Below are 21,403 nucleotides of genomic sequence, written 5' to 3' on the forward strand. Positions count from 1 at the left end.
ACCTATGGTTGCACCTGGGAAATTCTGGTCCCTGCTCCTTAGCACATATTCAGCAGAACCATGCATAAAGGGGGGACAGCCAGGAAGTGCTTGCAAGTTAAAGCCTTTCCCCTAGAGGGGGAGAGAGCAGGCAGCGCAAAAAAATGGGGCAGAAGCAAAAATATGTCAGAAATTAATTTGCGGTGTTTCTTTTCCTGTTTCAGAGCCAGAACAAAGCCAAGCAATGCAGAGATGCAGCAAATGAAGCAGGTGATGCTGTTTGCAGCTGAACTATGATTCTTCTCACCAGAGGTCTGCCAGCACAGAACTGAGATAGAACACATCCAAATCAGCCAGGCTGTCAGGGTTCCCAAAGTCACCTACCCAAAGATTCATGAAGAAGGCTCTAAAGAGCAGCAACCTGACAGTCATCAGCCTTCATCCCCCTCTGTGGAAATTCCAGTGTCCTGCTTTCATTAAAGCATCTACAGAAGAATTCCTTTAGGGACTTCACCCAGGGAAGAAAAGCTCTTGAAGAAAGTTTGAAAGCACAGCAGACACTCAAATTGCCCCGAGACAGTCCAAATCAGATCCCCCATGCCCATGTGCATGAGCACAGTGGTGATCTCCAGCCACAAATGTGTGTATGCCCAGGAGGACAGGCCAGCACACACCTGATAGCTCAGGAGCTCAGGCTTGTCCCTCCCTGCTCATGGAACAGCTCGCACCAAACCACATGGCTCACCTGGCTGCCTTGGGAAGGAAAGAGCCTAAAGATGCTTCATGCCCAAGCGTGGTCCAGGCTCTTCATCTCTGAATTGTATTATCCCATAAAGGATTATCCCATCCCAATTATATTATCCCTACCATAAGGTTTATAATTATCTGCAAACCATACAGACAGAATCCTTACTCTAGTACATAGCTACAAAGAAAAGAACCCAACAATAATTGTGCCCCACCAGTTCCAAGCTCACATATTCTTGTGATTCTCAAGAAAACCACATGCCTGATGGGGAGGAATCACAGGAAAGGAGAATAGGAGGAAAGACAGAAAGGCTGTATCACTTTTCCCCTGACTGGTGGTTTCTGTTCTGTGTTTACAGAGAACGTGTACAAACAGAACATCGAGCAGCTGGATAAGGTCAGGACAGAGTGGGAACAGGAACATATCAAAACCTGTGAGGTAAACATTACTTTTGCAGCGATGTTTGCCCACTCTTTATTTTATCTAATTGGGAGATTTCGGTCTAAGGTCTGAAATACCATCCTGAGGGGTTTTCTGTTTGCTTTATGTGGAGTCTCAGCAGATGTCTTTGCAAAATTACTGCAAAAACTTGAGCTTATTTAGATATAGCTGCTCCTGTCTCACTGACACTCTCCTTGCTTGGTCAGCACACCTGTGTAAAAATAAAGGAGGGGAATAAGTGCAGAGGTGGGAGAGGTGGAGCAGGATATGAACTGCTACATACCCCAGTCACTCTTTATGTTTCATAGCACTTTAAATTCACCTGCAAGAATATTTGTCCTCTGCCATGAAATTATCTTTCACTTGAAAGGTGGTGGTAGAGAAGTCTCTACCTCCATTTTAATGAGGATGGACAAGGTGATTTGCACTTGGCTATTAAGTTTTGCACAACCATTTACAACAACTGGTTGGCATCCAAATCAGCCACACATTTGATCTCAGTAATGCTTCGAGTACATTTGCCCATCTGCTGAAGTCTGGTTTTCTGTATTTACTTGTTGCAGGCTTTATTTCCACATAAAATAAAATGCCAGGAAGGATACCTTTCCAGTTCTCTGCTTTCTCTTAAATATTCCCTCTCTGAGAGGACTGAAAAGCCCCACAACTGAGCCAAACATATCCACAGATATTATGCCAGCCTTAGCATTCCAAAGTTGCATATTTTCTCCCTTCCTAAAAAGCCAACAAACCAGCAAAGCATTCCACAACCTCATGCTCTTTTTTGTCTGGTATGGCTAAATCCTGACTAGCCACAGAGCTTGTGACCTGCCCACTGCTTAATCCAAACAGCCATTCATAAAGGACATCTTTAATGCCTTCTTTTAAAAGTGCTTGTAGAGAGAAGAATTGATACTATTTGGGGTTTTTTTTTAACTAGCAATTAGTACAAAAAGCAGCTTAAAATCCTACACTTGTGGCTGCATAGTGGGGAATCTGGAAGTGCTGGGGTTTCTTGGATCTCTGACTGAGTGCTGGACAACCACAGCCTGAAAGTGTTGGCTGGCAAGGGCAGCACTGGGCTGGCCTTTGTCACAGGGGCTGTGTCACATTGTCATGGAATGCCCCGGTTCTCCAGCAGCACAAGGGATGTGTCAAACACAACACCCAGCTGTGCTTTTCTGGGTGCTGACAAGGGCTTAGAAGCCCAGAGTCACCATACTTCCCTCTTGGATTGACTGCATTTCCTGACAGGACACCATTTACCTGGAAAAATTCCCTGTTGGCTCTGGTGCTGTTTCAGCAGCCTTGAGGGCCGCATGCTTTCTGTTCAGAAAATAAAAAAATTGAAATACTCATTCTCCACCTTGCAGGTTCTCTTTAAAAGCTTTTACTCTCAGAAACCAGTCCCCACAGCAGCTTACTCCCTTGACAGATTCCTTTTTCTGTTTTTTTTGTCAGCAAGCTATTAGACAGCAGGCAGCATACCCAACTTAGTGTTCTGCTGAATGTTGTATACATTTGTGGTGTTCTGGACATAATGACTAGCAAATAGAGATGGAGACAGATGGCTGGAAGCATCTGAGATTTTCACACCTCATAGAAAACCAAAACCTTGTTCCACTTTTTGTTCTACTTTTAACATTCCAATGTAGAGATCGGTGATTTGATTTTCTAAAAGTTTTTAAAGAAAGAGCTTATCTGCCTCTTCCCACAAATCGGTTCACACTTCTCTCTCTGCCCCCTTCATTCTTCCTAAGCAGTGCAGCAACACGAGGAAGTCAGACAGATGAGAGAAAAGAGTAACTCTGAAGAGAGAAAAATGCCTTGTCTTTACCACAAAAATAACCTTGGATATGCAGAGTCAAAGCCAGTGTGCCTCAAGTACCTTCAGAAGAGAAAAGTTTGGAGAGACATTTTCGATGGCAGACGTAGATACTTTTGGCTTTACCTCTAACATAAATACAACCCTTTTATGCCAGTACTCTGCTGACCTGTTAAACATCAAGATTTCAGTGTGACGAGCAGACAGACCCTGAGTCTGAAACAGCAGGGGTAGCAGTCAAATCCAGATCTGAATTCTTCTCCCTTGCTTTGTTTTTGTCTCTAAATTATAACTTTAATTTGGTGCAACCAATTAGAGCAAATTTTTGAGCATAAACAGTAGATATAGTTTCTCCACCAACTGAAAAAATATCCTTTACAATGGTGTACATCCTTTTCAGAATAGGTTGGCATCCCCAGCCCTGTCCCAGCCTGCAAAGCAAATAACTCAACAGCAAGAGGCCACATCACATTTCCTGTTTGGCTTTAGGTGTTCCAGCTCCAGGAGTGCGACCGCATCACAGTCCTGCGGAATTCGCTGTGGGTGCACTGCAACCAGCTGTCCCTGCAGTGTGTGAAGGATGATGAGGTACAGCTGCCCTGGCCTGCCCTGCCCTTCTCTGCAGTGCTGGCTCCAGGGCAGTGTCTCACTGCTGCTCTCTGGATGCCATCCAGATGTGTGGCTGGATGCAGACAGCCTGTGTCACCCTTGGTGGCACTCACCTGTGTCCTCCTTGGTTTGCCGGGGAATGTGTCCTGCTACCAAAACACTCAGCTGAGTGTATCTGGGCTCTGACACAATTTCAAAAAAGGCATCCAGTCATGGCTTCAAAACTGGAAGATGTAAAGGATACACTGAATTTGACTTTGAATGGTTGCTTCCTGCTATTAATTTCTTTACTGCATTGAAAAGTCCTGGACTGCCTTTGTCCTGCTCTCTTTAAAGACTATCCAGAGCACAAACAAATAGGTGTGTTTACAAGAATATTGGTACAAGGGACCTGCTAAAGATCAGTCAGGTCAGACATGTACCAAGTACAAAGTGTTTCTTAAGGGGACAATTACTGCAAGAGCATTGTTTGCTAATTCAATATGAAATGTTAAAAGTTGAATTAAACTCTTGGATTCTGTTTTGTAGCTGTATGAAGAGGTTCGGGTCAGCTTGGAGAACTGTGTTGTAGAGTCAGACATAGACTACTTCATTAAGACAAAAATGACAGGAACACAACCTCCAGGTAATTATTCCTACTGCTCTTGTCAGATGGCTTGTGCAGTACACGTCCTTTGGAGGTGAAACCAGCTGGAGGAGTTTCTGCTCCAACTTTTCGTTCCTACCTGCCATGGCTCACTTCCCCCACACTGTGCTGCTGTCGTGTGGTGCTTGAAGTGGGATAGCAGAATGATACAGCTTAAAAATAACCCTCCAAAGAAGAAAAAATCATCTTTTGGCTTTGCAGCCAGGCTCATTTCACACTACAGCTGAACTGACACTGCTAAGGAGGTGGCAAATTGCCTTGCAGAAATGGCAACTTCAGCTTCCTGCAGTGGTGACAAGCCAGAACCAACTGACCGTGTAACTGCACCCCAGTGTCCCCTTACAGAGGTGCTGCGTCTTCATCTGCAGCACAGGACCCAGTTTCCTGTTCTATTCCACATGCACAATGGGGAATAACAAATTTTCTGTTCTCAGGAAGTTGTTGGTGTAAGCCAAGACTTTGGCTGGGGGAAATTCTGAATGCAATTGGCTTTGTCCCAGCACGCGGAACTGCTGTCAGGTTCACAGGCTCTGCCCATTCAAGCCAAAGCTGCCTTTTCCTTGACTTCAGTGCTCAGAACTTCAGGGCTGAAAGGGAGATCAACCCAGCATGAGGCAAGGGCAGTTGTAAAATGAAAAGCTGCTGCTCCAGGGTAGGAGTTCTCCAAACACTCCTCAGGAAAGGAGCTCTCTAATGTGTCACATGGATGGCCACAAACCACACCCAAGCACTTCAATAGGCAACACCAGAAAGTTCATAAAACCCTTCCATGCTAGCAGTTGTACCGGTACAAAATCAGCGGTGTGAAGGCCTGATCCCTGGGGATAATCATCTCGTACAAGAACAAGTTCCACCCCTTTGATTTCACTGCAGAGCCCAATGCTGGCAGGAATTACACCCCAGGACTTTCTTCAGCAGAACTGGGTGCTGCCACTAACTCAGCACTGAGCTATCTGAAGTCTGCTTTTCACTCAGCCTCTTTGCCATTACTCTTATGATGGTTAAAAATTGGGATTTGGGGAATGTTTTAATAATTATTATATTGATAGCGGTGCACTGAATGCCATTTTGCAGCTACAGTCTTCTTCACATAGGGGATTTAAAATCATTGATACAGGAGAATTTACCCAGAAAAATATTACATTTTCAGTGGCAGAAAGGAGAACTGTGCCTTGCAACAGTGTGAAACAACTTCTGTATACTAAGAAATGTATAATTCTTAGCTAAGATATATTTTTTGGTTTGTTTTAGGTTTTTGGGGATTTTTCCCTATTTGAGATTTGTCATTCTCTAGTCACCTAGGAAATTTCTACAAAAAGCTCTTGGCCATGTCAGAGTCATTTCTAATAAGAACTAGGTGGAAAAAACCCTTGAGAGCTTTATGAAAGGCAAAGAAAAACCTGACTTTCTTTCTTGTTTTTATTTTTGCCACCTTCTAGAAGATGACATGTACTGGAAGCAATATCATAATGTCTCCACAGCTCTGGCTAATGAGTTTGCACTGTAGCACGTGGTGAGCTGTTGATCTGTGCTATTATTTGCAAAATGCAGGAGGAATCCCATGTGTAATTTTGCACTGTGTGGCAGACCTTCATCCTGACCCAACCTTCTTGATGGTCTTGCTCACTTCCGTTTCTACCCAATCTTACAATGTCCTCTAGACTGGAAACTGCACCAAGGTGACAATGCAGAAGGGCAACAGGAGACCCTTAAATTGGTCAGAAAGCTCCCTAATTACTGTGAGTCTTATTTGTAGGGATTCTTCACACTCTCTAGCTCTATGTGCCTGCTCTGCTCATTATCCTGGCTGATGCAGTGTGAGAATGTCAACGTAACCTTTAGCCCAAGTCCAATGTCTTTCTTAACTTGCTGCTATCAGGGCTGAGATAAAATACTATCACAGGCTTCACTCACGTTTGTTTGGCTCTCACAGCCAGCAGGCAGAAAGGCTGTGTGGCCACCAGCTGTGAGCAACTACACCGGGGACAAACAAATCCATCTGTAACTATTTCATCTGTAAAGTTACACTCGGAAATGGTCTCGATTTCACCCTTAACGACACCAAAGGGGAGAGTGAAGGAACTGCAACCTAAATGTGTTTGAGAGAACAAAACCCAAATATCTCTGGGTAAACAGCAAACAAGCTCTCAGGAGGCAGATGGGGGAGATATGAAAGGTGGGGAAACGCACAAGCACACACCAGGAAATTGCTCGTTATTGCTGCAGGCAATAATACTTAGAAATTCCCCAGCTCAGACAAAAATTCCTGACTGGATACATTGAGGGGAAAGAGGAACAAAATGTGCTGCAGCAAATTCTATCATGAACTGCTTAGGGCTTCCAATGACTGTACTCTGCCCCCTTAGATCCTGAGCTTTGAGGCAGTAGAAGAAACAGCCATGGAGGAAACTGCCTTCCTCATTAGGGCGGTCACAGCTCTTGGAATGGGGCCTCAGACCAAAGGTGCCTTGCCACCATGGCTGTTTCCTGCCACTGGAATGGCTTTTGCCAAGCCCCCAGGTTTCCCTGAGCTGCTCCAGCCACATTGCAGGTGAGGGCACTCAGGTGCTGTCCTGCAGTTTGCTCCAGCAGCCCCAGTCACATTCTGGCAGGCAAAAAACAGTGTTTGCTGTTTGAACATCTCCTTTTTCTGGCCCTGTTGCAGCTGCCATAGGGTACGAGAACTACTACAGCAGAGAGCGCAGCAGCAGCCCCACCCAGTCCTGTGGCATGATGAAGAGGTGAGTGGCAAAGCTCAGTTCCCAGAACGGGCATTTCTCCATCAACAGCCACGGCTAATGACAAAACACGACATGGGAAGTTGTAACTTCCCTCATTGGAGCAAGAGGCAGGTACATATCAGTAAATGTGACTTGACAGAAGAAGTAAAGGTATTCAAATGGAGTCAGAGTAATTTCGCCATGCCCTGGTGGGCAGAGGGACAGGGGATGAGTTCATCCCACAATTACTATGCGAGCAATTGCTACCAGTCACTCGTTTCCTCTTTCCTACTGAGTCAGGGCACGTAGCAACAAAACCAGTTTGTTCCAGGGAGGGTGAAGGTGAATCTGGCTAGGAGCAAAGGCTGGGAGAGCTTTCCTTCAGGGCAATTCCTGCATCCTTCAGCTGAGCCGAGCAAAGAGCTGCTCTCTATCTGGATCAAAGGCAAAAAACACAGGCTGGGAAAATTCTGATGGTTGGGGAGGCAATTTTCCTTTTTCTGCTCCGTTTCTGCTGGTAAATATTAGAACACAGATGCAGTTATAGCAGCAGAAGAGCATGGTGGCTCTATTGGTTTAAATATTTTATACTAAAATGGCAAATTCACAGTGGGGAGGGCATGACAGCTAAAGCAGAAGAGATTTCTAATTTAATAAGCCCTGTGACACGGCAAGGACAGGAAGCAGGCAGTGCTCTCCCATTTGAAATGTGGTCCAGGCTTGCCAGTGAGCTGGTCAGGGTTATACACAACACTTTGTTTTTCAGTTGGAAACTGGATCTTCTCTAATAATGAATTCAATGCTGCATCCTGTGCAGTTACATAAGGCAATTGTACTGCTGTTGAGAACACAACTGTGAGCAGCATGGACAAGGAGCCTAGAAAGACTCAGCCTGAGTTTTTCAGGAACTCCTGAGATAGGATATCCATTTTCCAGAAAAACTGAATGTTCACTAGCTGAAAAATCAGACCCTTTAAATATGCCTTAAGCATGCAATGCTATTTCTATCTCTGCTTGAGAATCCTAACCCATTTTCTCACTTTACTTAGTCTTCAGCACCCAGCTGTGATATAGGAAATAACTTGGGATAGATTAAAATTAAAATTCACTTAAACACACAGCTTTTAGAAAGGCTTGTTACACAAGCTCTGTATTTTAAATCGTATCAGGGTTTTCCTTAAACACAAAGAGATGCTAATCTCTTACAAGCAACTGACAATTTTCATCATTTTAACATTGTGAAATAATTGGAGTTTCACACCATGAGCCTTTGGCTCTACAAAAAATATTATCTGCTGCATTTCATGCACAATTTAGTGAAGGCTGATAGTTCAATAATCTGCTGCACTTTTAAAAATATATTTTTAATGGAAGATAAATATATCTACAGCATAAAAGAAAATAGAAGGCCATGGGAAGGGGTGACATCTACTCTGTCAAGCAGATGGAGGGAAGGCTGAGTCAGAGAGCTGAGATGAAGGAATGCTCACACCCAGGCCTGTTCACTCATTTTGGTTTTGGCTTCTTTTGGTTCTGCAGATTCTCTGGACTACTGCATGGGAGCAGCAAAAACAACATGGAAACTGCCACTCCTTCAGCCCCTCCTCTGGGTATGCTCTGCAGGAAATGAGTTCACCAGATGTGTTTGTTTTAGATCATGTTGCTAAACCTGGCTTTGACATGGAGCAGAAATGTACAGCAGATATTCACATGTTGGCAGGCAAGAGTAGTCTGGAAATGAACTTTGCTTGAATGTGTATGAAACAAGTTTCCCAGTTTAAAGTGCCAAATAATCCATATATTCTTCAAAATCTCCATCTAGGCAGGAGAGGCCTGTACCTTCAGAGCAGCAGTCTGACATAGATACTAGTTTTTCCCTTGTGTAGCATAACTACCACTAAAACACCCCAGAAAATACACAAACATTTTAACACACCAGGCACATGGCTTATGAATACCAATATCCACCTCACCTCACAGTTACACTGTTGTCTTGTAATCCTTATAACTAGGAATTTACCAGATGATATTTAAAACACTGTATTTTGACTATGTAGAAGGCAACGGTTTATGACTTTTTTTTTATTGGTTTGACAGCAAACAAAAGCATTTTAACTGCAGTTCTTACCAAAAGAAAAGCCGTTTTCCAACAGCTTTAAAATCAACTGCCTCTGTCAGACCTGCCTGCTTGGGCACCCAGAAACACAGCCCAGACTCTCTTGCTGCATTTGGTGCTCAGCAGGGGAAGCTCCTAGGCAAATGCTGGGAAGAAATGAGAAGTTTCCCTAATTACAAGAAGCTGTATTAAAACAAAACATCTGCAAAAAAAGTTATGTCCGTGACAAATAGCTTTGTGAGAACTATATAAACCACTGGAAAATCTCTGGTGACCCATTGGCACAGTATTTCCCATTTTTCTCAAGGGGAAAAGTCCTATGTGAGCCATGGAACTGCTAGAATTGTATACCCCCCAGTAGCAACATTTTAAAACCATTTTAATCAGAGTGTTTCCCTCCTTGGATGACTTGGATTGTGTTTTACCAGGGTAAACCTTTTTCCCAACCTGAGGCTGGAGCTAGTTTCCGACCTCCCACAAAGGCCAATGGGTGTATTGTCATCCCATGAATGGGAGGCAGTTTTTCTGCAAGACTTTACCTACAGTTCACAGCAGCTTTTCTATACATGTGCATCTCCAGGCAGAGAGAGAACAGAACCCTTGTATTTGTGAACTCTTGCATATGATCCCACACATTTATAAGCAACTGAACTCTTTGTTTCTGTGGTGAGTATTTCTTCCCTTTTTTTCCCCCCGTTGCAGAGAGAACAGACGGAGTCTATGCATCGCTTTTTGTAAATGAAAATGCTGGGACATCACAGGACTACAGAGTACTTTATGACTACACAGCCCAGGTAAAAAAAGGCTTCAAAATAAATACTTTATAGCATCACATTTAAAAGAAATTATGCTGATTGAAACATCTTGGAAGTGTAAATTCTGTGAAGATGTTACTGTCATTTTACAGCCAGGGACACGACGTGTCCTGCTCCAGTTTAGCATGCTCTAGAGGACAGAATTCCATAAAGAACATTCTTTCCCTGTACTTCCATGCTGCAGGCTGCAGAATCGCAGTGGATATGGCTCGTCTGCCAACAAAAGACTGTTAAAGAGAACAACCTGCATCCTTCACTGGGATATTGAACTCCCCCTGACTCCAGTCCTGATCAGGCAGAATACCATTAGTAAAAGGTTGTGAATGGATTGGTTATAAATATTTGCTAATCCAGATGGACTCCAGAACCTGGACTCCAACCCCATTTGCTTTACATGTCGGTTTAAAAGTTCCTTTTATTAGCTTTAGATCAGCAGAAGAAACAGCATCCAGGAGGTCTTACATCTCAGTGCAGAGAGAGCCTCACACCAAGAGACCTGCCACAAACGTTGAAGAAATGTGACAGTGACCAAATAGATAGCCAGATAAATGATGAAAATGGAGAAAATGCTCAAAAGGAGCACTTTTCTTAGGTACAGCAGTATTCCAATGCCTTTCATTTGATGTTGTCATTTTTTTTGCTTCATTTTAAACTTTCTTTTATTATTTACATGAAATTTCATGCATGTACAGTTGAAAGCACTTCACTGTTAATGGCAGTTCCCCTAAGGAGACTACTGGATCACCTCATTACTCCAGGAGTCCCTTAAAATTGTGCCACACAGGGATATTCCCTTCTGAGAAAATATACCTTTAGTATATTGTACATTGAGGCCTCTCATTTTTTGAGTCCATTCTTACCTACTCAGGTGCATTAAAATTAGTTTTAGCTGACACCTCAAACATCTCTGGAAGCCTCCCTTATGCTGTTTTCTATTTACTACACTGTGGGCAGCAAAGTGGTTTCCTATGGAAAATAGGACAGCACCACTGAACACTGCTGGCTGCCTGGGAACTCAGGGAAAGCTTATTTGCAGCTACTGCATTTGTCTGGGGATGAAAGTCACTGATGTCCAAGAGTCACTCTCTCCCACTAGTCACTGCTGTTCCCTGCTAAAAGAACGAAGAGACATATTTCAGGCATGGATTAGCAGAGGCACTGTTATCCCCCTTAGGAATCAAGATATGCTCTGTTTCATTTAGTAACACCTGCAAACTATGCAGGTCATGGGAGAGTGGTGTTTAACCATTTCTGGACTTCCCCAGTGATACAACCATCAGGTTGTGCTGGAGGAGACACCATGGAGGCTGGGGAAATCTGAGGATCTTAAGGAAATAGCCAAAATGCTTTATCGCTCACTGTCTGGTATTTCAGAACCAGATACCTGCTTGGGCCCTCCTGTGCTCTCAGGCTAACTACATTTCTTCTCCCTGTGTCCTTTCAGAACGTGGATGAACTGGACATCAGGGAAGGAGACATTGTAGTTGTGATTGCAGAAAATGAGGACGGCTGGTGGACAGCAGAAAGGAACGGACAGCGAGGCTTCGTGCCAGGCTCTTATCTTGAAAAGCTTTGATGGAAAGTTCTCAGACTTTACAAATATTCTATTACTGTAAACAGTCAGTACACAAGATCTGCTTCAGCTGACCAAGTCATCCCAATAATAATGTTTTCTACAACTACCAGTCAGGAAATTACCAACTGACCATGCTTTTTACTCCCTTGCTCCTGCCTCATCCCATTACTCTCCTGGCCTACACTATCTGAAAAAACCATCATCACTCCTGAGAGATTAGGACTTGCATGTTTTGGCACAGTCCTACCCTCAGCACACTGTGCTGCCAGCAGCGTCTCAAAGCTCGGTGATCCTGGCAGGAAAATCCTGAAAGAAAGAAAATCCTGAAGGAAAATCCTGAAAGAAAATCCAGACCTCAACTGTACAAAGGGAAAAGATCACAGAAGCAAGTGCAGTTTCTCCAGGAGGGAGGACTGTGTCCAGCCAGCCTGGGAGCCACCCTGATGGTCACAGCCACGTTCTCTGCCATGGGTCCCTTTCTCTCCATGCACAGGCCATGCTGGCATTTTTCACAGAGGAAAAATTTTTCACACAGATGGCTTATCAGTCATGGATGAAAACACAAACAGAAACAGTGAATGCAGCCAGAAAGGAGCACCTGGAGGACTGGGACACATCCCTAGCAGGGAAACATGAGGCACTCGCCATCACAACCATCTCCTAACATAATGAAATCCATGTCAGCCATGGCTCTGCTTTGTACTGGGTTCTGGGACAGATGATGGGCCCAAGGCTTGCTTTTGCCTGGCTGGAAGGTTTCCCTAATGCCTCTCTGGGATTATGAAGTTTAAAAATCCAACAACACAATGACCAGCTAAGCCAAGCCTCCAGCAGTGCTGTACTGCCCTGGTTCCTCTCTCCTGAGCACCAGAGATTTGCCAATGACCTCCCCCTGCAATGTCAGCAGGGCAGCCTCCCTCCCTTCCAGTGCTCAGCCTCTCCTCTCCTGCCCATGGGCTGCTCTGGCTCCATCTGCTGCCTGCAGTCTCTGCACCTCTGAGAAAGCTGCCACAGGGACATCCTGGGAAATGTGCTCATTCTTCAACAAAACCTCTTCAGAGATACTGCACTGTACAGGTTCACTGTACTGCACAGATTTAATCTCCATCAGTCTTTTTAGTTTAATATTTAAGAATATTTCTAACTGTTACTCTACTGTACAAGGGATTGATGGATAGTTGCTGCCATTCTTCCCTTTTCAGTATTCAAGATAATTTAAAAAAATAAAAACTAGTGATTTAATTTGAAATCAAAGCAGACTGTTTCTGGGGGCAGAATGACCGTTTATCAAGGTTTTGGGTCTTAAATCTGAATCAAGACAATGAAAATTAATCTTACTGCTACCTGAAAGGCATGGAGGAGAGAGGCACTGTCAGCTCAGACACACAAGAAAGACAAGAGAAATTTAGACAAAAGGAAAAGCTGTAATGGTTAAAGCAATCTTTGCTTAAATGAAACACAGTGAAGTTCAGAGGCACTTGCAGAATCTTATTCAAATTCTTCCTTCAAGAATGGGGCAGAAGTTGCTGCAGCCCTTTTCCTTCGGCTGCCTGCAGTCCTTTGCACAGGAGTTTGTCCTTCCCACACTGGTCTGGTTACCAGCAGCACATCCACACCAGGGCTCAAGGGCTTCAGCCCCTGGCATCAGCACAGGCTCGGGAGGGGCTGGGCTGGCACTGAAGGCAGCAGAGAAAGACCAGCAGTGCTGTCCCAAGGCTGGAGAGGGAGGAGAGGTTTCTGTGGCCACGCCTGAAGTGACACAAAGGTGCACAATGGCTTCAGCTTGGCCAGGACATTAGGAGTGGACAGCCACAGCATCTCTTGTTAGCTACAGCAGGAGAGGAAACCGAAAGCACAAGAGATTTGATGCAGTTACTTCTTGAACACTCAATCTTCCACAAAGAAGACTGTAATAAAACAATAAATAAATAACTTTAGGTAGATATTTCACAGATTCTCTTAATTTAACAGAAAAAAAACCCCAAACCCGAACAGAAACACCGAGAGGCACCTTCTCTAATGATGTGGGTGGGCCACACAGATTTTGCAGGATTCTTCACTTCTCTGGGGGCCCAACCTCACACAAGGCACTGCAGAGCCCAGTCCTGATTGCCCTGAAACCCTGTTGCAGATCATCCTTGGTTCCATGGAGCACATGGCCTACATCACCAGCAGAGCGCTGCTGGAATGGTGGCTGCTCTTTCTCTCCCATGAAATCATTCCATATTTTTGTTGTTGAAGTCAGGAAACCAATTTCCTTTCTACCAATCTCTTCTTCTGCCAAGTGAACACTGTTGAATGGCAAGAGGCTATAGGTATTTCAAAATCTCCCATGTCACAGCATTTGGGTCCCACATGCTGACTCCAGACTGTTAAGGAAATGAAAAGGCAGCAGCAATGTTTTCTCATGAATCCTCTGCTTCACATTGGTTAGATATGGCTTGGAACTACTTATCAGCCAAATTCTTCAGTTTGCCCTATCTGCGTGGCAGCACTTGTCACAAATAGAACAGAGATATCAAGAAATACCCACACCCTCTGAGAACACCCACATTTTAGGTGTCATCCATCCACCCACCCCCATCAGTAGGAAAAGTAGGAAGGTCAGTTGTAGGTTACTGCCTTAATAACATTGGCCTTATTAACGTTTCCTCTCCAGTTTGGTAACATTTGGGCAATAAAACTGACACAGTTATCATTCCATTTTCAGCTAAGATGAAAACTAACTGAAATGGGCCCTTTCCAGTGGCATTCTTATACTAAAGTCAAAACATGTGTATTGTTCTCTTTTACCATTTATTACCAATTAAGGAGAAGAACAGGAAAACCTGTATGAAATAACATTTAACCAATGACAACTACACATAATTAGGAAATGTCTGCAAGTGTAGGGTGAGGTCCATCTCTGCACAGAACAGATTTCTGCATATTAAGAGCCCACAAGCCAGAAGTAACAGCAAAGTAGTACTAGACTAGAAACAGAGAGATCCAATAGACCCAGCTCTAGCACAGCCAACACAGCCAGGCCTCCTGCCAAGCTCAGTGATCTGTAGAGCCATGCAGCTTCCAGCATTTCCAACAACTAAAAGGAAGGGCAGCTAATAGGAAGAAATCAACCTCTTCCCAGCTGAGCATGTAGTAACAGCAGGAGCACAGAGACTGTTCAAGGTGTGAAGTGTTTGCCACCTCCCTGAGGAGCCCTGGCTTGAGCTCTGCAGCATGAACAATCCCAGCACATAACAGCCAAAGTGGTGACAGATCATCAGAAGGCATAAACAGTAGGAACTCTTACTTTGGCTTCATTCCTGTCTCCAGAGATGAACTGGTAGCGTGAGTCTCCTCTGGAGAGGTGATTTTCTCCCAGTTGCAGCTCATACCTTACCCATTACGGAATGCAGTTGAAGTGGAAGCACATGGATGCCAAGAGAAGATGCCTTTCAAGATAAGCAGGTGGTGGGCATTAAGGAACACCCAACCTCAGCACTGGTGGGTAACTCACACTTTGTGGTACCACAGAACCTCCTGGCAGTAGCACTGTGCTGTGCCTTAACTGTGCAGGCTTGGAGAGCACAGGGGAGTCTCCATCACTGCTATGCAAACATAGCATGAAAAGTCACTGTTAACCTTCAGTGTGGAGTGGCAACAACTCTATGGGGCAGGACAAACTGTACAGGCCTGAACAGCAGCCTAGACTGCTCAACACCATCTCTTTTCCCTTGTTTTCTTGTTCTCCAGTTTGCAGGGCTGGGGCATTGAACACAGGAACAGTCACCAGCCACACAAGTATCAGTACTGCCCATGTACTCAAATAGGAACACTCACAGCTTATGAGCAAGAAAGGAAACAAAGTTACAATGCTGAGTCTTATCTGCCTTCTGGAAAACAAATGGCTACTGAGGGACTACAGGGGCTGATGGGCTGGGTTTTGTAGGGGAAGAGTACTTGTGTGGAGAATTAGATTCTGGAAGAGGAATTAGTGTCCTGCCTGTGATTACATTATTAACAAAATGCCAATGCCGCATTCACTTGAGAGAGCAAATAACTGATCAAACTGTTAGCCATCATCTATTCCTTGTTAGCAATTACCTAAATTCAGCAGCCAGCTCACGTTTTGCTCAGAGCCACAGTTATCTGCAGATTTGTGCACTCCTGGATCCTGCACAGTGCAAATCTGATGTGTTTCTAGAATAGCTGGATAATCATATTTCCATCAAATTAGCCAGTTACACACGGTACAGTGCTCAACTTGCCCTTCCACCAGCTGCTAAAGGATGGCTGACACCTGGTCTGGCACAAAGCTGCAGGGGCACCGTTAGGAGCACATTTACAGCCTGTCACTGCTGCGTGCCATGCGGCTGCAGCCGTTCTGTCCCACACACTGGCCCAAAAGGCAGATTTGCTGTGTTGTTCTATTCTGGCTGAAAGCACAGACTTTAGCTAGAAAACTCTAACAGAAGTCACTGTGACCTCCCAGCAAAATCGGCAGAAATCAGAACTGACATCCCTGCGATTTCTAAGGGGAAAGACAGTATCATCCAAAACCTCCAGGCAAAGAGACCTCAACTTGGACACAGCTTCGAGTTTATAACCAGGGACTCCACATATCATCCATCCTGAGGACCAAGGGTACAAGAATAACCGGGGGGGCAGAGGTGAAGTGGGAACAGACACCCCAAAAGGGTGTTTGAAAGCAGGAGGAATTTACTTACCAGCTCTAAAAAAGCCAGTGCTAACCAGATTTGGAAACAAAAAACAGCACACTATCCCAGCTTTCCTGCCCTTACCAGAATTCAACCGAAGCACCAAATCAAGGCAGACATAAAGAGAATGAACCACTGTATTAATAGGTGCAGTGCTGAATGAGGTGCAGCTGCATGAACGGTGTTTTGACTTAAATTCTCTTTGACTGAAATTCAGGCATTTGTCGCAGCCTCTGCTTCAGGGTGAACGGACACACAGCACAGCTCAAGACATTCCAGCCTAAACCTGAATGAGTTTTCCTGCGTGTTGGATTACACACTTGGGTTGTTCAAGCAGCCCAGGCTAAACCCTTGAATAACTCAATGGCTTTGCGAAGCAAAGGTGTGACTCTGGAGAAGTCGCACCTCACCCCTCAGTTTCCCCATTCATCATAGAGGGTTTGTAATCCACTCTGACACGGAGCTGAAAATCCTCCTGGCACACTCAGCATTCTGGTGATTGTTCAATCCCAGACCCAGCTTAAACAAGCGAGCACTGCGTGGTGGTCGAATCAATATTTGCTGGAAAATCTCGTACCAAAGGACAAATTACGTCGTGTACGCAGTGCTTGTTTTGTAATAGGAGCGGCCGGCTCTGAGGAAAGGGGGTGCACACATGAGATAACACTCACACAGTGCAGGGAGCGCCTGGGGCAGTTCAGTGCATTCCCACTCTGCAACGGCACAAATCCTCAACAGCTGCATCTAAAGAAGAATTGTTCTGAATTTTTAAGCCATAACAGTCCATGGAGGAACTTCTTGGGAAACTGGTGAACTTTAACCTTCCCAGGATAAGAACGCTAGCGTAAGTGTGAATGGGAAAGCTTTCAATGCACTGACAGACGTGAGAAGTGCTTTGTCTTTGGAGAAGGGCTGCGCAGCTCTTCTTGTGTGTGAGCCCTGGGCGAGGAAGGGAGACCTAAGCGACAGTGACTTTGCTACGTAGCAGCTAAAGGTTTTACTAGGCCACTGCGCAAGTCAGCAGCCATGGGAGGATTCAAAAACAAAGAGGGAGAGGAGGCATCTGGAGAAATGCATCCTCCCTGCTCTGTAGGGTCCTGTGCCAGCTTGTATAACCACAGCACTTATCAGCCAGCACAAGCTCTAAATTTAACTTACGTTTCCTCAGTGCCTGTAATGTATCCTCAATGCACATTTTTTTAATGCTGAAGGTATTACTGTAGAGGAGGAAAACAAAGTTATCAGAATAAATGCTGGATTTAAGCTTTCAAAATGGACATTGGACTCAAAGGGCAAAAACACTTCACAGCGTGCAAGGCTATTAGCATAAAACATGCTTCCCAAGGATGGGGCGTTCTCCAAGTCCTGCAAGTACAAAGGAGCGCTTAGTTCTACAGCGTGTACTCGGAATTAAGTCCTGCCTGTTGCCCGTGAGGTACTTGGTAAAGGCTGGCACAGTACTTGGGTGCCACAGGTGATTTATCCTTCTCCTACTCTCAGCTGAGAACGTGAACACTACCCCTTCACCCACCTCCTGTGCTGGCAGACTTGTTCAATGCAGTTCAGTAGCAGACTCATTCAGACAAGAGTAGATCTTGCTTCTTCCTTTGTCCAGTTGGGAGAAAAACCTCAGAACTCCATTTCAGAAGTGTTTTTCTAGACCAGACTGTTTTGCATGCAAGGCATCCTAGATACTGTCAAGCCCCACAACTGCCAGTGGTTTGCTTAAGTGTTTTATTTACACGAGGGAAATGCATTCCAGTTCTTCAGTCACAGCCTGACCTAGCAAAGGTCTGGCAGGACAGCTATCCTGGGAAATGCTTATTCTTTGAAATGGGTAGGAGGCCATTTGGTAAAAAGAGCTGGTCTCTGAAGCACCACACATCCAAATGAAAGCAAAGCTTTCTCTGCCTACTCTCTGGAGTGGCAACAGCAACAGCTCCACGGTCCCTCACTGCTGTGGTTCTTTACCCCAAGCAACCCAGTTTGCAGGCTTTCCCCTGGCAGACAAAAAAGTTTAAACTCAAAAGCTGTGACATATCTTTAGCATTCAGGTTGAAGAGGAGCAGGTGAGAGAAAATGTGTGGTTCAGTGCATATCACTAGGAAAAAAAAAAAGCTTCTTTGCCTGCTCCAGAAGGATCACCAAGTATCAGATGCCCAGACGGGAGCTCTGCTAGCCTCTCACTTGTGCAGGTTTAAGTTCACATCCACGCTTAATCTACAGATTCGGCCCTGGTTTTAAATGATGAATAAACTGTACTTTGTGTCCATCTACAGTGTAAATATCCCACACAAAACAACTAAACTCCTGTCCTGGAGTCCAGGCACTGAAAGAAGCAACAGCTGTTGCCAAGCACAGAGCCAGCAGGGATTACTGCAGTCACAAGGACTAAATCAAAGGCATATGCCTGGACTAAATATGTATTGTGAGCACAAAACCTGTACTGTGAAGGCAACTGCCAACTGAAGAAATAAAGGAGAAAATCAGTATTTACCTATACCATCCCAGGCAGATGCCAGGACATGAAACACATCCAGGGTGCAGCACAAGGCCATGGAGCACCTGTACAGCTGTGCTTCCCCAGCACCTCCTCCTCCAAGCTATCTGCAATTTAACCTTATTTTAAACACCCAACTGTGTGCTATGGTATACAGAACCAAGACTTATTGCAGGACTATCTTGTAGGTTTGTTGCAGATAATCCTTTCATGGGGAGGTAGAAGGGCAAAGTTCACACTACTGATGTGTAAGACACAGGCAAACTATGACTGCCCCATCAAAATCAGATCACACCCAGACTTTCAACAGATCAGCAGCAATTAATTCTGCTACCTGCCACTGAGTTTGCTCTCTCCTCCTCACAGTCCCATTACTGAAGAGTAGCCCCAAAGCTGAGACAGACAAACAGCAAACCCATTTATCTCAGCAGATGTAAGAGATTGGTGCTGAAGCAGTCCAGGAATACGAGACTGATACGCAGGACAGTGGGAAACAGGTTAACTGACTGCCAGCATCTTACCCTCCCACAACCAGGCACAGCCTACAGCAACTTTATAGGGCACTTCATCACAGCAATAGCTTTGTGCTCACAAGTTCAGATGTAGCACAGATGGAAGTCTACTCTGTGCCTACTACCAATAGCCCAAGCATACAGCACGGTTTAAAAGATGCTGCCCCCAAGAGAGATTCCCAACTGCTCACTGCAGCTCCAGGGGAAAGAGATCAGCTGTAAGAGGCTAGAGACATCAGCAAGGAAAGATGACCAACATGAGTTTTGAAAAAGGTCATGCAAGTAAAATTAAACCTATTACATGTAGCAAGGACAGCTACCCAGGCAGTAGGGGTGACACCCAAGAGCAAAGACTGCAAGAGGCAGGGCAGAGGCTCAGCTGGCATTCTCCAAGCACTGCAGTCACCCCAGAGCGTGCTGCTGCTGCAGGACACGGCCCAGGGAACAACAAAGATCCACTGCACTTGCAGACTTGTTGTGCATTCTAGAAGGATTGGTCTCAGGCCTAAGATTAAGTCAGTTACAAGATTCACTAACTGCACTCTGAAGGCTATCACTGATACTATTATCAAAAGCACTTTTCTCAAATCTCATCTCAAACTGCAACTACTGAAGAAGCTCATGAGCTGTCGTCTTCTGGCTCTCAAGGCAGATTTTTTTTTCCCAGTAACTTTGTAAAATTGAGCTTGTTAGACCACTTCTCTCTGTTTAATAAGACAAATACAGATGATCATGCTTTACTAGACCACAGTGTGAATGAGACCCTGCAGTTCTCATCAGCCTCTTATGAGGGTGCACAGGAAATGATTCAGACTGAGTGAATCCATGTGTGCTACATGGAGCACACAGGCATGGAATTCACCTGCAGCAGTAAACCTTGCCTGCTCCAGAGGGGTTTAACACAGGAGATTAGAACTGCCTTCAGGGCTTTTGAATTGGGTTATGTTGTTCTCACTGCTATTCAAGTGACTGAAGTACAGAGCACTGCAAGTCTTGTGCTTTACTCCCCCTTTCAGCACCCTAATAAGAGGCTCATGAGAACTGCCTTCTCAGACTCCAGCTACAAGACAGCCAAGAAGAAATTGATATAGGAACTTAAAAGGCCAGACACAAGAGTCAAGGGGGGGGGGGGGAGAGCTATAATGAAACTAAACCATCTCTTGTCCCCTAAAATACACTGTCAGATATGACTGTATGAATTAGGAAGACCCAACTACAGCCACACCAATACTCCCGCCTAACGCAAGCCAAAGTTTATTCATTTTTTTCAGTAAGGGAAGCCACAGACCTACACCACTTGTTCCCAGCTTCAGTGAATCAAACAAGATGTGGTATATTAGACCCTTGGAAATCTGTGTTTGGTTGGGGGCAGGGTGAAGTTTGATTTTGTATTTTAGAAAACTCAACCACCACCATAACTTCATTCACACATCCAAGACCTACTACAAACTGTGCAATGCAAGCAGGCCACTGGTTCCTAGAAAAAACTAATTCACAGCAGTTAAAAGTTCAGTTGGACTTTGTTTAGATTATAAAAAAGTTGTAAAATACTAAGTAGTTTCCACATTCCAGCACAAATATTCTGCATTTTAAAGAGGAAACAGGACTTCCTTCATTTACATGCAAGTACTGTTGAGTCATTTGTACTTCAAATCCATGTCTTCCAGCAGATTAACAAGCACAGGCACTGTTATCTCTCCCAGACTATCCTCATTTCAAAGGGGTATGTACAGGCTCACGACTGTGGAGTTTCTTTCTGCCTTTCAAGCTGCTAAGAGCTGGCCACCTTTTTAAGCAGCCTTAGCCTTATTTTGTGCAACACAGGTGTGTCTTAAAATCTCTCCATGCTGATTTTTACAATCAGTAAAAGGGTCGTCTCAACCTTATTAGTTCTGTATTTACAATATGTAATACAAGATGAAAATCAAATTCAGTGAGCAGGCTTGCTGCCACATCTGGGAAATCTATTGCCACAGTCAGGAGGCCTCTGGGTTGAGCCACATGCTGTACTAAGGATGAAAATCTAAGTCCCAAGCAAGTATCATCTGAAACCCACCTTTAGAAGTTAACAGAATTCTAAAGGTATGCTTCTACAGCAGTGTAACGGCATTGAGAAAAATCCCCCAATAAGCCACATTGGTCTTAATGTGTACACATTAGAATGTTCTTTTTCTGAGTGATGTTTCTTCAGTTATTTGAAATTATCCTGCTGTCAGTTT

At 44.6% G+C, this 21,403-nt stretch overlaps 1 protein-coding gene across 1 annotated transcript in view; it reads left to right on the plus strand.

Annotated features, from left to right (window-relative positions):
* The window catches only part of PSTPIP1 (proline-serine-threonine phosphatase interacting protein 1), a 47,127-nt gene extending 34,947 nt beyond the window's left edge, over window positions 1-12,180 (plus strand). Inside the window, exons 8-15 of the mRNA XM_062501328.1 lie at window positions 204-249; window positions 1,086-1,165; window positions 3,480-3,578; window positions 4,128-4,224; window positions 6,911-6,986; window positions 8,505-8,575; window positions 9,784-9,875; window positions 11,341-12,180. Of these exons, the coding sequence (XP_062357312.1) occupies window positions 204-249; window positions 1,086-1,165; window positions 3,480-3,578; window positions 4,128-4,224; window positions 6,911-6,986; window positions 8,505-8,575; window positions 9,784-9,875; window positions 11,341-11,472 (693 nt within the window). The 3' untranslated portion in view covers window positions 11,473-12,180. The remainder of the gene's footprint in view (window positions 1-203; window positions 250-1,085; window positions 1,166-3,479; window positions 3,579-4,127; window positions 4,225-6,910; window positions 6,987-8,504; window positions 8,576-9,783; window positions 9,876-11,340) is intronic.
* Window positions 12,181-21,403: the final 9,223 nt, after the last annotated feature.

This window comes from Cinclus cinclus, chromosome 13 (assembly GCF_963662255.1).
Source record: "Cinclus cinclus chromosome 13, bCinCin1.1, whole genome shotgun sequence".
In the NCBI taxonomy this organism is placed as follows: Eukaryota; Metazoa; Chordata; class Aves; order Passeriformes; family Cinclidae; genus Cinclus; species Cinclus cinclus.